We start from the raw sequence: 12,541 nt of genomic DNA, 5'->3' as shown, positions 1-12,541 counted from the left end.
GTCACACTGAAAAGAATCCGTGTGAAACGTGAGCTTTAAATTTAATTAAACGAGGCTTCGAGGCAGAGGAAATTCCTCGATCATTTTTTGTAATCGAGTTACTCGAGTAATTTTTGTTCCTAAACCTAACCAAGTAGTTTTGGTTTCTTAACATAACCAACCACGTGCAACTGTTTGCAGGGAGTATCATGTAGTGGCTATGTCCTGTAGCACCTGTTGATAGACCTACTTGAAACCTTTGGTGGCATAATTCATTCCACAGTGAAGCAGCCAAGCCCTCTCAGCAAGTGGACTTTTGTCAACCAGCCAGCCAAAAGTTGGCTAAACCAATCTGTCAGTGCTGGTAAAATGGTCTCACTGAAGGTGCAACAAATTAGACTAGTTCACTAGAAAGTATCCTCATCTATCATTCCATTAGAATGCCACGTGGTTGTTCACTAATGTGCAATGAGAAGCACTGATAAAATGATCACACTAATTGAGTTAGCTAGCTAGCTAGCTAGGTAGCTAGCAAATAAGTACAAAATGACTGTCGCTTAAGTAAATATGCCTGTGTTATGAATGTTAATTTTCTATACACCGTGAATTGAGCAGTGGAAAATAAATCAACAACACAAAAATAGTAGTAACAAACGTATTGCATTATGTGTTAAACACTCAACCCCAACAGCTGCACAGCACCTAAGCCCTTTAACAACCTTGGGAAAACCATTACACTATTTGCATGTAACAGTGGAATATGTATGATAAGGTTTCTGCTCAGATTTCCAGCCTTGGATCAAGGTGGTACAGAATGTAACATGCTGCCGGCGACTCATTTTTAAGCCAATATTTTGATGGATGAAAGATTATGACTGAGGCTCTACAGCTCTGTTTCCCTGGCAACCGCTTTTACTCACTTTTATCTAATATCTCTCCTGTTTGTTGATGCGATGTAAAAGCTTGTATCACGGCAGCAGATGATGATGGCCAGCAACTCTTTTAAGTACGGTAATAGTACAGTGGTAGCATTTAATCAAAGTTATGGTCATTAGAGCTACAATTACTTATAACATTGACCACAGACGATGGACTAAAGTAGGCAAAATGTGCAGTTAGAGAAATTTCATATTTGTTTTCAAAGCTTGCAATGTGTACATGTACAAACAAATATTTTTAGTGTGTAATAGTATAAATAAATAGTATAAGTATCGTCAAATATCAAAGATAACTGTGTTCTGACCAAACCAAACCTTTTTTTTTTTTTTTCCAAAAAATAAATAAAACTGTTAAACCAAAGAGGCTCATTTAGATTATTTATCTTACAACTTATAGTTTATTTTTATATGCATTACACAGTGACATTTGTGCTCAACGTAGCTAAAGCTGACGGTGCAAGTAGTTCCAAACATCCACTGTAGCTTAACAATTGTATGAGCAAGGGTTTATCAAACAGTGACAAATGGAATGAATGTTATATCCTCATGATATTTATTCAAAGGATAAGTCCAGTAGTATGAGGACTGCTCTGTACTATAACACAGTCTGGGAGTTTTTTCCATCCTGACTACTGCTATAATAAATTGAACTGGCTTGCTATTAATTTGAGAAAATGAATCGAGTAATTTGAAGCCACAATTTGTAATTTTAGGGCATGAATTATTAATTACAGGGAGCAAATTAAGTAGTACAAGTTAATGTACTATTGCAAATTATTAATTCGAGGGAATGATAATTTGTGTGCACAAATGATTAAATAAGTTATCCTTAATACCTGCTGGGCTCTGTAGCAGTACTTGTCTTCATGGCACGATATCCGTCTTTGATGCAGTCTTTGTTGACAGTTCTGCTCAGTCGCCTTTTGCACATTTAATTCCTCTGATGCAGGAAAGGGTTCTTTTTTTGTCTGTCTTTTTACTTCCTTTATGTCTGCCTGTCTGGGAAGGTGAGTGCTGTTGGCTCCGCTCTCTTTCCTGCCTCAACCACAGAGGTAACCACTCCGTTTCCATACTGCACACAGATATATTCGGCAGACTCAAAAGCACTGAGCTTCAAAGCTGAGCTCTGCTAAGCGTTTCGTTCAGGGCTGGCTTCTATCCCTACTAATGCATGGTAAAGAGGTCCACGCCAATTTCTAAGTGACCTTTTCACCATTAGCCCTAAAGCCTGCTGGCCTTTTGAATCTCTGGTCTGTCCTCGGTGGCTTGATGGGTAGGCCTATATATTCTATAGGTTGGCTGTCCTTTTAATACATCTTCATATGACATAATATTTGAAAAACAGAGTAGCTTTCCTTTCCCTTTGCTGTACTGAGTCACTTTGTAAAAAGCAGGTGCATGGCTACAGCTGTGCTGCTGAATCTGGTCAATGATAGGATCCTGCCTGTTAACACTTGCTTCTGCAGAATTATCCAACAACTTTTAAAAAGTGTGCAACAAAGCACTTCTTATCCAGGCAACTACTCATTTATTTTAACAGGGCCACGTGGAGTACCAAATTTTACTTGTTGACTTCATCTGCAAATTGCACACAATATTGCTTTTCTGATTCATACTAAATATGGAGAATGATGTATTCTATGCTGAGTCAGAGCAATTTTGTTCACAGTAGACTCTTATTGAAAGAAAGAAAGGGTTTTGTTGGATTAGCCTACTATCCGTTCCTATTTTATGACTTTATTGCTGAAGAAGATCTTTAAATTAAGCTGGCAGCCATACATTTTAATCCTAGATATTATAATACACCATTCCTACTGTGGACTGTGGGCGTCATTCTGCAACTGCAACTTACATTGTATTAATTGTATTTGAGGAATGCATATTTTCTATGGTGTGCTGACTTATGAATTATTGATTGACGGTGTTATAGGTTTTCTAGATGGGTTGGAGAGGGGGGAGGGGTGGAGGGGTGGTAGAAAACTGAAACGCCAATTTCCAACCTGACATACAGACATCACGCTGGTGTATCCAGTGTGTGAGGTAGACCATATTGCAAATAATTTATCACTGCGTGAATATAATGCTTTATATGGTTCAGCTGCTGCAGTTCTTTGTTGTCAGCAAAGATAGCCATATCTTTTGCATTATGCATGTCAGGTAATCAGCTTCCGAATGTAGTGTAATAATGAAGCAATGAAACTGCTGCCAGATGACATTTGAAGTTTAGGAGCTTTCTGATGTACAGTATGTCCTTTGTTTCCTCCCGCCTACAGAATCTCATGCATTCTGTTCATCCTGGACTCCTAAACATATCCCATTCTAATTGAGTGTCATTATGTAATTTAATTAACAAAACCTGGCTATCAGTGAGTGAAGAGTGACTTGCACACTCTTGGTGCCCTATTCGACACTTGGCAGTCGTCTTCTGTGCATACACCACACGCAGTGGATGCCTCATCGCTAAAAGCCTTCCTACTGGGAAAAAGTCTGAGTGTGATTGAATTTTTTTTTTCATTTCTGCACTGCCAATAGTAGATTCATCTCATGCATATAGTGCAGCTACATTATACTGTCATCCTGAAGCATAATCCATTTGTCCATGTGCTAGTGGGCGTATTTCTTCTTGTTCTCTCTGTGTTGCCTATTGCAAACAAATACTGCTGCATGCCACTCCACTGTGGTTGTGCATTCTTACCTATGGATGGATTACTGAGTCAAGTAGCCAGGGGGGCTCATGGTATTCACCTGCAGAATGTCCCAGGAAGAAACAAAACCACCACAAGGAGACACAAAACATCTACAGTTAGATGCAACATGACCACAGACAACACAGCTGCATGGTTTGTTGTTTTGTGTTTCTTTCAGGCTTGTTCCTATGTGGGGGCGGGGTGAGGGGCTTCTGCATGTCTGTGTCAAGGGGCCTGTCGTGTCATAATAATCTGTCTACGGTCTTACCTGGTGCTATTTACATACCAACACAATACATTTGATCAGATAGTTTCCATCTGAGAGATCCACGCAGATCTGTGCTGCTAGCTACTTACCTTGACTGAGGATGAAGAGCATGGCACCGTCATTCAAAGAGGCAAATGGATCAGGGGAAAAGTGACTGCTGTTTTTTGCGAGTAAGGAAGCAAAGTAATAGATCAGTATCACGCTTTAGATTAGGCACCGCACCGCCTTTGCATAATAACGTCTGACCATGCAGTCAAATAACTTCTGGTATTCTATGCTTTGTATGAACTGACCTTTGTTGCACCCGCACATAGTTCTTGAGTCTTTGTTCTGCCTCAGCTCCCTGTTGGTCATGCTGAGATTTCCACTGGTCATGCAGAGTCTTAGGGGAGGAAAATTGCTGGTGTGGTGGTTTGTCTGGTGGAAGGGGGCGGAGGGTTTGACGTGGGCTGTGACAACCCGTGTATCGCCCACGCTTCATGAGGGCTTGTGCTGCATCATGCACCGTCACCGGTTTTCTTGGGGATCAATTGGGCATCTGATGGAAAGATGCTGTGCATCGCAGGATTTGGGTATCTGGACCTGGAATTGTAAGAATGTATCATTCAAGTTCTTGATTTTCTCGCCAAGCATGCTGTATCTGTATGGTTTAAAATGTTTAAAATAACAATTTGGCAGATGCCGATACCGATGTTTTACCGATGTTTATTCACCCTTTTGTGCCAGGGAAATAAAAGAAATCTACAAAAATAAGCATCGCTGCCTTGTTGCAGCCCAGTCTATTTCTCATCCCAGATGTGAGATGCAGAGTTAAATAGCCGTTTGCTGTCCGTGCTGGTGGATACAGGTATTTGTGCGCAATTTGTGCTAGAAAACAGATGATTATTTCTCAAAAATCCTATTTAAAAACAAAAAACATTCAATCAAGGCAAAGGTGATGTGGCACGACAGATAAACATCGGCCACTGATATCTTATTTGCTGGTTGGCCGATGTCAGTCAACAAGGCGAATATCCACCAATACTTATTTTAGGCTGACTGAACAGTGCATCCCTAAAAGGAATTCATTTGTTTTGTCAATGCCCAATCATCGGGCGCAGTCCCAACCTAGCTTGGACAATGCTGACTTAAAAGCAGATAGCTTGCTCTTTATGAACGTCTGGGGCAGCCACAGTCAATATTTGCTATAGGTATTGCTTTGCAGTTGATGAAAATAAATTGGCACCATGGCTGTCAGCTGTGGTTGGATATCGATCAACTGACCATATTGTGTGAGTAGATCTGTACTATATCAATAAACGATTTCTGATGCTACAAAGTACATTTTTTAGAAGTTGAGAATGTGTCTGTACTGGTGTTTACTTTGTATTTATAATGTAAGGTATACCACACAACTCTCAGTTACCTGACAAGGCCAGGAAGGAAGATGACATGCAGGAACTGTAGAGATCTGAGCTGCCAGTTAGGCCAAAATCACAGTTGCACTCTGTGTTCTTCACTAAATGAAGTCAGGGGTTGCTTGGTGAGCTCTGCAACAGTCTGTCTCACTTTCTCCAATTAAGCTGATATGTCCAGCACCATATGACTGCACACCTCCCGCTGTCTCATTCCTCAGAGAGATCACATTATCTCTGAACTACACCAACCTGAACATTTCAAGCTGCCCGTTTTCCCACTGCGTCTCAGCAGTTTCAGATGCACTGCGCCCCCGGTGGTGCAGGTTTTCCTCAACGAATGTTGCATGAACAGAGGTAGCTGCTGAGGTTGATGATCTAAAGCTTTGAGTTCAAGACCTAAGACTGAGCGCTAATTCACTGAAGAAGGAAATCATTAAATGTTGCTATAAACCTCGCTGACCAACACAAGATAGTCTACTTTTATTAGACAAACTTTAAAGTTTATTTAGCACGCCCTCCAGACATTCAGAGGTTTAGCGGTCTATTAGGCTTTAAACCTAATGGCTGATGGATGGCTTTAATTTGTATCTTGGAAATTGCAATGCTAATCTGAGACAAATTACCAGGGAAAGTTAAATCAGACTCTAGATTTTTTTACTTTTTTGTCCTCTCTCTCTCACTCTCTGATCATTTCTCTCTCATGCTTGATTCGAGGCTGCAGTGCAATTTCCCGGTTACATAACAGCAGGGAACAGTGAAATGGTAAAATTAATGAAGGCAACCGGCTAATGGAGACCATTTTTGAGTCATACTTGGGTTTCAGGCAGATCGCCTCGGGTCAGTTTATGCTCTCACAGCTATAAAGCTCTGTATGAAAAGATAAATGCACAGGGTTATTCACAACAATCCGCAGTGGTAGTGTGGGAATGTTCTGATACTGTTGTTAGGGAGGGAAAAGGGTTGAGATTTTTTTCTTTTTTGACTGTCAGTAGCTTATGTTTTGCTCAATTACTGCAAAGGCTGAAAAAGATGTAGCCCATTATTTAATGCAATATTAACATTGCCATATATGTTCTTGCTCAAATATCTAAACACAACAAAAGTTTGAGGATTTTTCTTCCTTGACTGAGTTGTTAATCCACATTGTGCTTTTAAATTCTGTCATGGGAGTAACGCCTTTTTCTTAAGAGTGTAGAACCTACTATTACAATGTGCCATGTAATGTTTTGGCACTGGTGGGTGTTACTCCTCTTAATAAGAGGGCTGTTAGAAATTCCACAAGGGGAAAGTTCACAGTGTTTCCATTGTCATGACTGTAGGAAATGGAAGGGTGATGTGTTGAAAGGTTGCCAGTGTGCCAACAACTACAGCTTTCACATGGGTTATTTCTATTTAAAAATAATGTTATTTTTTAGTGTTTGAATTTTAGGATGTGTTGTGACTTCAGTGCGAGCAGTGGCTCGGTCAACATCCACAGCTACTTCGATCGTACCAACTGTTGTACTGTTTGTGGGAACCCTAAACTTCTGCAAAATTGCTATAAACTCAACTCAAAGGCTGACATTGTTTCGCATCACTTATGGATGTGCATATTCAGTATAGCAGTGAGAGAGACAGTGAGTAAAGGTGATTTTTTTTTTTTTTTTACAGAAACAAAACCCAATATCCATCACAGCTGTTAAATGTGTGGGTTTCTGATGCATCTTCCTCATGAAACCTGTTGTTATGTAGACTTTTCCCTATGCATTCATCATCTGTGGGGTGGGTCTACATCCAACTACCTCTCTGAACAAACTCTGTTTTTTTGCAGAGAGTTGAGAATAACTTGGTTTTGACTCATGACGTTTGGATTCAAGAACAACATGGTTATGGTAGACTGCCTTGGGAGTTTACCTTTCATTGCAGTAATGCTTAATTGGCTAACAATATGAGCAAAGCCAAATACTGTAGGCACCCTCCCCCCTGACCTTATCTGACAGTTACACACATTTACATGAAGTCTATTATAAAAGCCAACTAAAATCAATACCCCTAACATTCAGGCATTTATGCTAGTGCTTGTAATCCTCTAAGGAATATTTATGACATATTCACATTGCAGAGTCTTGACCTAGCTGTCGCGTTTAAAGCACAGACCCATTTGTCTGTTCAGGCAGAAAATGTCCCCAAAACAGGTTCATAATAGTTCACACGAATGTTCACACTGTATGTCTCCACCATCTCAGGGGCCAGTGGGGTGTAATCATTCAAGGAAAAAGCCCCAAGGCCCTGGGCTCGGGCTAGAGTTGCGCAGCAGGTGTTCAGGGGAGGCCAACCTGGGGCCTTGGGTAATCCTATCTCTGATGGGGAATTCAGAATGCCCCAGATACCTTAACAGAGACACTGGGCTGATATTGTTATAAAAGATTGTTTCAAGCGCATTGAGTATCAATTTGGCTTGAAAGAAATTTGGGTTGAGAGCCAATTTTGATCTTTTTGGCCATTTTTGATCATGGTGGTTGAAGAAAAGAGGAAAATGGAAATTATACTGATGTTGTCTGTTGTCCTAATATTGTGATACACAGAATATACAGAATTGGTGTATTTAAGATGTTTGATAGCACAATACTTAAATACTTATTAGCTAAGTAGAAGAATCCTTACTTCCATATAGCTTGCAGGCATCCTTATGTTGTTTTCAGCTATGAGAAATGGGTTTCCACTTCAGTTGTTGCCTTTAGTTTTATATAAGAGGATCAAGCATTGTATTGCATCAGTCAGATAGCCTCTGCCCCTTGCACCTTGGTGATTTAGATTCTTTAAAAGTAATCCTGAAAAACTCTACAAATCGGCAATTTTAACGTACACCTGTTAGAAAGCTTAAAATACTGCAGTTGCGATCCCAAATATCATCTGTCACAGTGTGACACAGATAAAGTGCAGGTCTAATTACCACTGATGTCACCTTTGGGAAGGATGGATGTTAACAGAAACGCACACACACACACACACAGCGCCCAACTCAACTATAGTTGCTACTGGCTTAGTGCATTACTCACACCAGTAGACTATGTGCAAAGTCTGCAAGTGGATGTTAATTAAGAGCACGTCTTGTATTTAAAACGTCTTACAGCTGCTGAATTGAAAAGTCCACAGGATGTGGACTTTAATTATGTCCTTTTTGTACCTTTGCTGACAGTAAGTAATATGCTCATCAGGGGTTGTAAAAAGGAAATATTACCACACTAGGCTTTTGTATGGTGGAGGCCACTTAAAGTACCTTTTAATAAGGATTTCATTTACAAAGTTCCTTTTTACCTGTTTGATGTCCGCTGCTAAATGGCAGTGACATGAGGTCAATTTTTAATGGATGCATTGTGGGGTTTCTACCCCTTTTGTTACCAGACCACTTTTCATAAAAAAGTCTATCTAAAGACTCATTGAGCTATTTGCATAGAAAATGTGCACCATCTATCTTTTATGCTGTGATTAGATTGGAAAGTTCACTGTTTTAAATTAAAATACATGCAAACAGGATTCAGGCTTTTGAATGCATCTGTTGTATCCAAAATTACTGGAGCACATTGAATTGCTGTGAAAAGCTATCCTTTATAAGCCACTAATTATGGAAATTGACAGTAACAGAGATTTGTTGTGGATTCATGTAGTCTAATTTTCACGATGCCTTCAAGACTCTGAAATAAACATAATTTCACTCTTTTAAATAATTGTGACTGACAAATAAGTAGATGCACGTCAAACTGAAGATGATGTCTCTGTTCTTCTAATCATACACAAAAAACAGAGCAAGTTTAAATAGATATTATCTTGCAGTGTTTGTATTACATATTAAACACTACAAGATAATCACGTTTTTGCTCATATGAAAGGCTTTTTATGTTAAACAGCAACATTTTTATCTCAGTTCTGTGTTTCATTTTCCAAGTGTAATCTCTTTTGCTATGAATATTGTTAAGCAAACTAGAAACAGTGTGTGGGTCTGTTATAAATATTGAAAATTGAATGACTCACAGATCATAGCAGCAATCGGGTAAATTGTCTCAGAGGGTGGGCTGGAAGCATGGGAGTGAACACTAACTCCCTCTCCTGCAGGGAGTCGATCCCCTGGAAGGTACAAAGTACCTGCTAATCAAACAGCTTAAATGCCGTTTGCTCAGTGATGTGGAATTAACTGCGTATCCTCATAAGCCTTTTGTCAATGAAAGGTATATTAAAGCACTGTAAATATGTTATGAAAGCATATCAGCCGTAACAATGCTTTTTCTTCTTGCTTTTTTTTAACCCCTGCAGCTGTCCCGTTCCCTCCCAGTCACCGGTTGACGGCTAAAGAGGTGTTTGACAGCGAGGGAAAGCCCAAAGTGGATGTGCTGAAAGCTCACCTAACCAAGGAAGGCCGCGTGGAGGAGGCAGTGGCTCTGAGGCTCATAGGAGAAGGCGGAGCGATCTTGCGTGCAGAGAAGAACCTGCTGGACATCGAGGCCCCTGTGACAGGTCAGGAATCAATTTTGGCACATTAGGTTTGTCACCAGAATAGAGCTACAACTGTTAATCGATTAGTCGATTCATCAGGAACTATTCAGATTTTTTTATGTTTAATAAAATTTTCTAGCAAATGCGAAATATTTATTTGTTCCTTAATTATGAGGATTTGCTGCTTTTCTTTGTCCTATGTAACAAGTTTGAATATGTTTTATACTGTCAGCGAGGCAAAACAAAACATATGACAATGTCACATTGGGCTTTTGAAAATATGGACAGAAACTTTTAATTAATTAATGATTGACAATGAATGCAAATGATTGGTAGTTGCAGCTCTACAACCTAAATCCATTATCAACTTTATTGTATGTTTTTATGATAATCCTGGTTTCTTCTTCTTTTGCTAGATTAATATTATTATTCATTCTTTTATTTCAGTTTGCACCTAAACGTGTATTTCTTGTTCTTTACTATTTTTTTTTTTGCTCCAAGGTTTTATGCTTTACCTTTTTGCTAAAATTCAAATTTCAGGACCACTTCACAACTCGAAGAAAAAAACTTGAGCAGAATGTGTTTGATCAATTACCTTAAATGACAGATAATGTGAAGAGATTGTTAGAAAGAGATTGTCCTACCTTGTTTGTCACTGTGTTTTTCTACCATGGGAATTGACAGAGCATTGATCACAATAACAATCAAACTAGCACTATATGTTAAAGTTAAAATAACATTGCATTGTACATTGTTACATTTGAAACAGACACTCCTCTACGAGAAGACTGCATGTGCAAACTTAATTTTCTTAAGGAAGTAAGTCACTGTGCCTCCAGGCCACATGTTGGCCATGTAGCTTGCCGTAGCAGTGTGTTTTATTTAAGGAAACACACGGGTTTAGTTCACCAAATTTGCCAAAACTAACAAGCTTGATCACATTCACTCAGTTAACTGCTTCCTGCATTAAAACAGTTCTGAACAGAAAAGCACAACAGAATAATGCTGCTTTAATCCTCAGCTGATAGTTAAAAAAAATACTGTTATTATTTGTGTTACGGTTGAGCGCTTATTCTGTCTCAAAAGCACCCTGCTGCTGAAGTTGAGCTCATTCATGCCCATCTCTGTGAAGGAACATACTGTAGTAGGGGGCTCGCTGATGCATATGCACAGATCCAGTGCTCCTATTGTTGTCTTTCTTCCTGGTCAAGTGCCCTGTTCCTCCATTAGACTTTCTGATGAGGCTTCTTTGATGTTGTTGTAATCAGAGGCAGAGACCTACTCAAAGGATCTATGGCAACACATCATTTCCCAATACAAGATCATTCTCAAAACACAGTCCAAAGAGGCTTATGCTCATATTTGGCAGGCACCGCACTTACTTAAATTCATGAATGCACGGCCCTTTTTCAAACAAAAGAGTGGTTCTTGTATCTTTATGGAGGCCATTATGATAAGAGAATATCTTGTCTAGCTGTTAAAGACAGTGAAGCTCAACAAAAACATGCAAACAGGTTGGACAGTCGTAAGCCTTTGTTGCTGCCTCTGTCCTTGAGTTTGCAGGCACACAAGCAAGGGATTAAGAGAAATTCTGTTAAACATGACTCGATTTCTGATTATTTAACCATGTATACACATAACTGCCTTTCTTAAAGGTTTTTTCAGTGATTCATGTACGTGATAAAGTACCTCTGTGGACGCAATGTAGAGGGATAAAAGGAAAATGTCTAACATACACCACTGTATCCAAACAAATTCAAATCTAACTCAGACTGAAATTCAGCCAAATTGCATTGATCTGCCAGTTTAAAGTAAACACCTCTAAATAAGCTGATTTCCACAGCAAAACAGTTGGCTATTTGTAAAACTTGAACACATATGCACAATAAGGAAAAGCTGTGATCTCTCTCAGAGACTGTCCTCTCACTGTGCTGGAACAAATCTCTTAAAGTGACAGTGTTTATTATATAATATGTTAATTTAAATACACTTAAAATACTGGTACTGGTGAAAAATATAGTGGGTAGGGGAGAAGGAGAAATAATGTAAATAACATTATTTGTCACTAATCAGGTAATCATACATGTAAAAATATTATTATTATTATTATTTTCTGATGACCTGATGACAATCTGGTTTCGGATGTGTAGACATGCTCTGACACTGACCTTCAGATGTGGTCAGAGATATTCATTTGAATCCTGAGAAGCTCTGTCGCCAGCTAACATGTGTTTGATTTAAAATTTTATAACAGTTCAAATGATGGATCGGCCAGTAAACCTCCTTCCTTTGTTGTGTTACATAGAAACAGTGGACAGCTTCTGTTCTGTGTGCAAGCTGAGGAGCTGTGTGTGCGCTTGTGGTGTGTGTGTGTGTGTGTGTGTGTGTGTGTGTGTGTGTGTGTGCGCGTACTTGTGTACATGAGCGCGGCAATGAAGCACGTCTTTCCCTCCCACTCAACACCCCTGTCTCAACCCCTCTCCCACTCAGTAGTCCTTTTCAACAAGGATTTCTCTGTTGCGCGTGCTCGTGATCCTGCTGTGTTTCCCTCTCATGCGTGCTCCTAAACTCACACACCATTCTCTATAAACATCTATAAACATTTCTTTGTTTCTCTCACTCCTCTTCCCTTTGTCTCCATGTTTTATCTTTCTGTGTCATGCTCGGGGAGGGTTTCTTTCTCTCTCTCTTTCTCCCCGTTAACGCACCTTCAAAACATGACACATGGTCAGCAAATTCATAAGTAAATATTTATCATAGATGTAAAGCGCCATGACATGTCAGCTCTCTCTCTCTCTCTCT

The 12,541-nt window shown here is 39.5% G+C and overlaps 1 protein-coding gene across 2 annotated transcripts in view; it reads left to right on the top strand.

Moving 5' to 3' along the window:
- LOC118338540 (serine/threonine-protein phosphatase 2B catalytic subunit alpha isoform) overlaps positions 1 to 12,541 on the top strand; it is a 63,241-nt gene that overhangs the window by 18,156 nt on the left and 32,544 nt on the right. For both annotated transcript variants that reach the window (XM_035675854.1, XM_035675853.1), the window contains exon 2: positions 9,560 to 9,760. In XM_035675854.1, coding sequence (XP_035531747.1) covers positions 9,560 to 9,760 — 201 coding nt within the window. The remainder of the gene's footprint in view (positions 1 to 9,559; positions 9,761 to 12,541) is intronic.

This window comes from Morone saxatilis, unplaced genomic scaffold (genome assembly GCF_004916995.1).
Source record: "Morone saxatilis isolate NCDOM2014 unplaced genomic scaffold, NCSU_SB_2.0 Contig4, whole genome shotgun sequence".
NCBI classification, from domain to species: Eukaryota; Metazoa; Chordata; class Actinopteri; family Moronidae; genus Morone; species Morone saxatilis.
The sequence above is the reverse complement of the archived record's forward strand: the minus strand, read 5'-3'. Positions and strand labels throughout refer to the sequence as shown.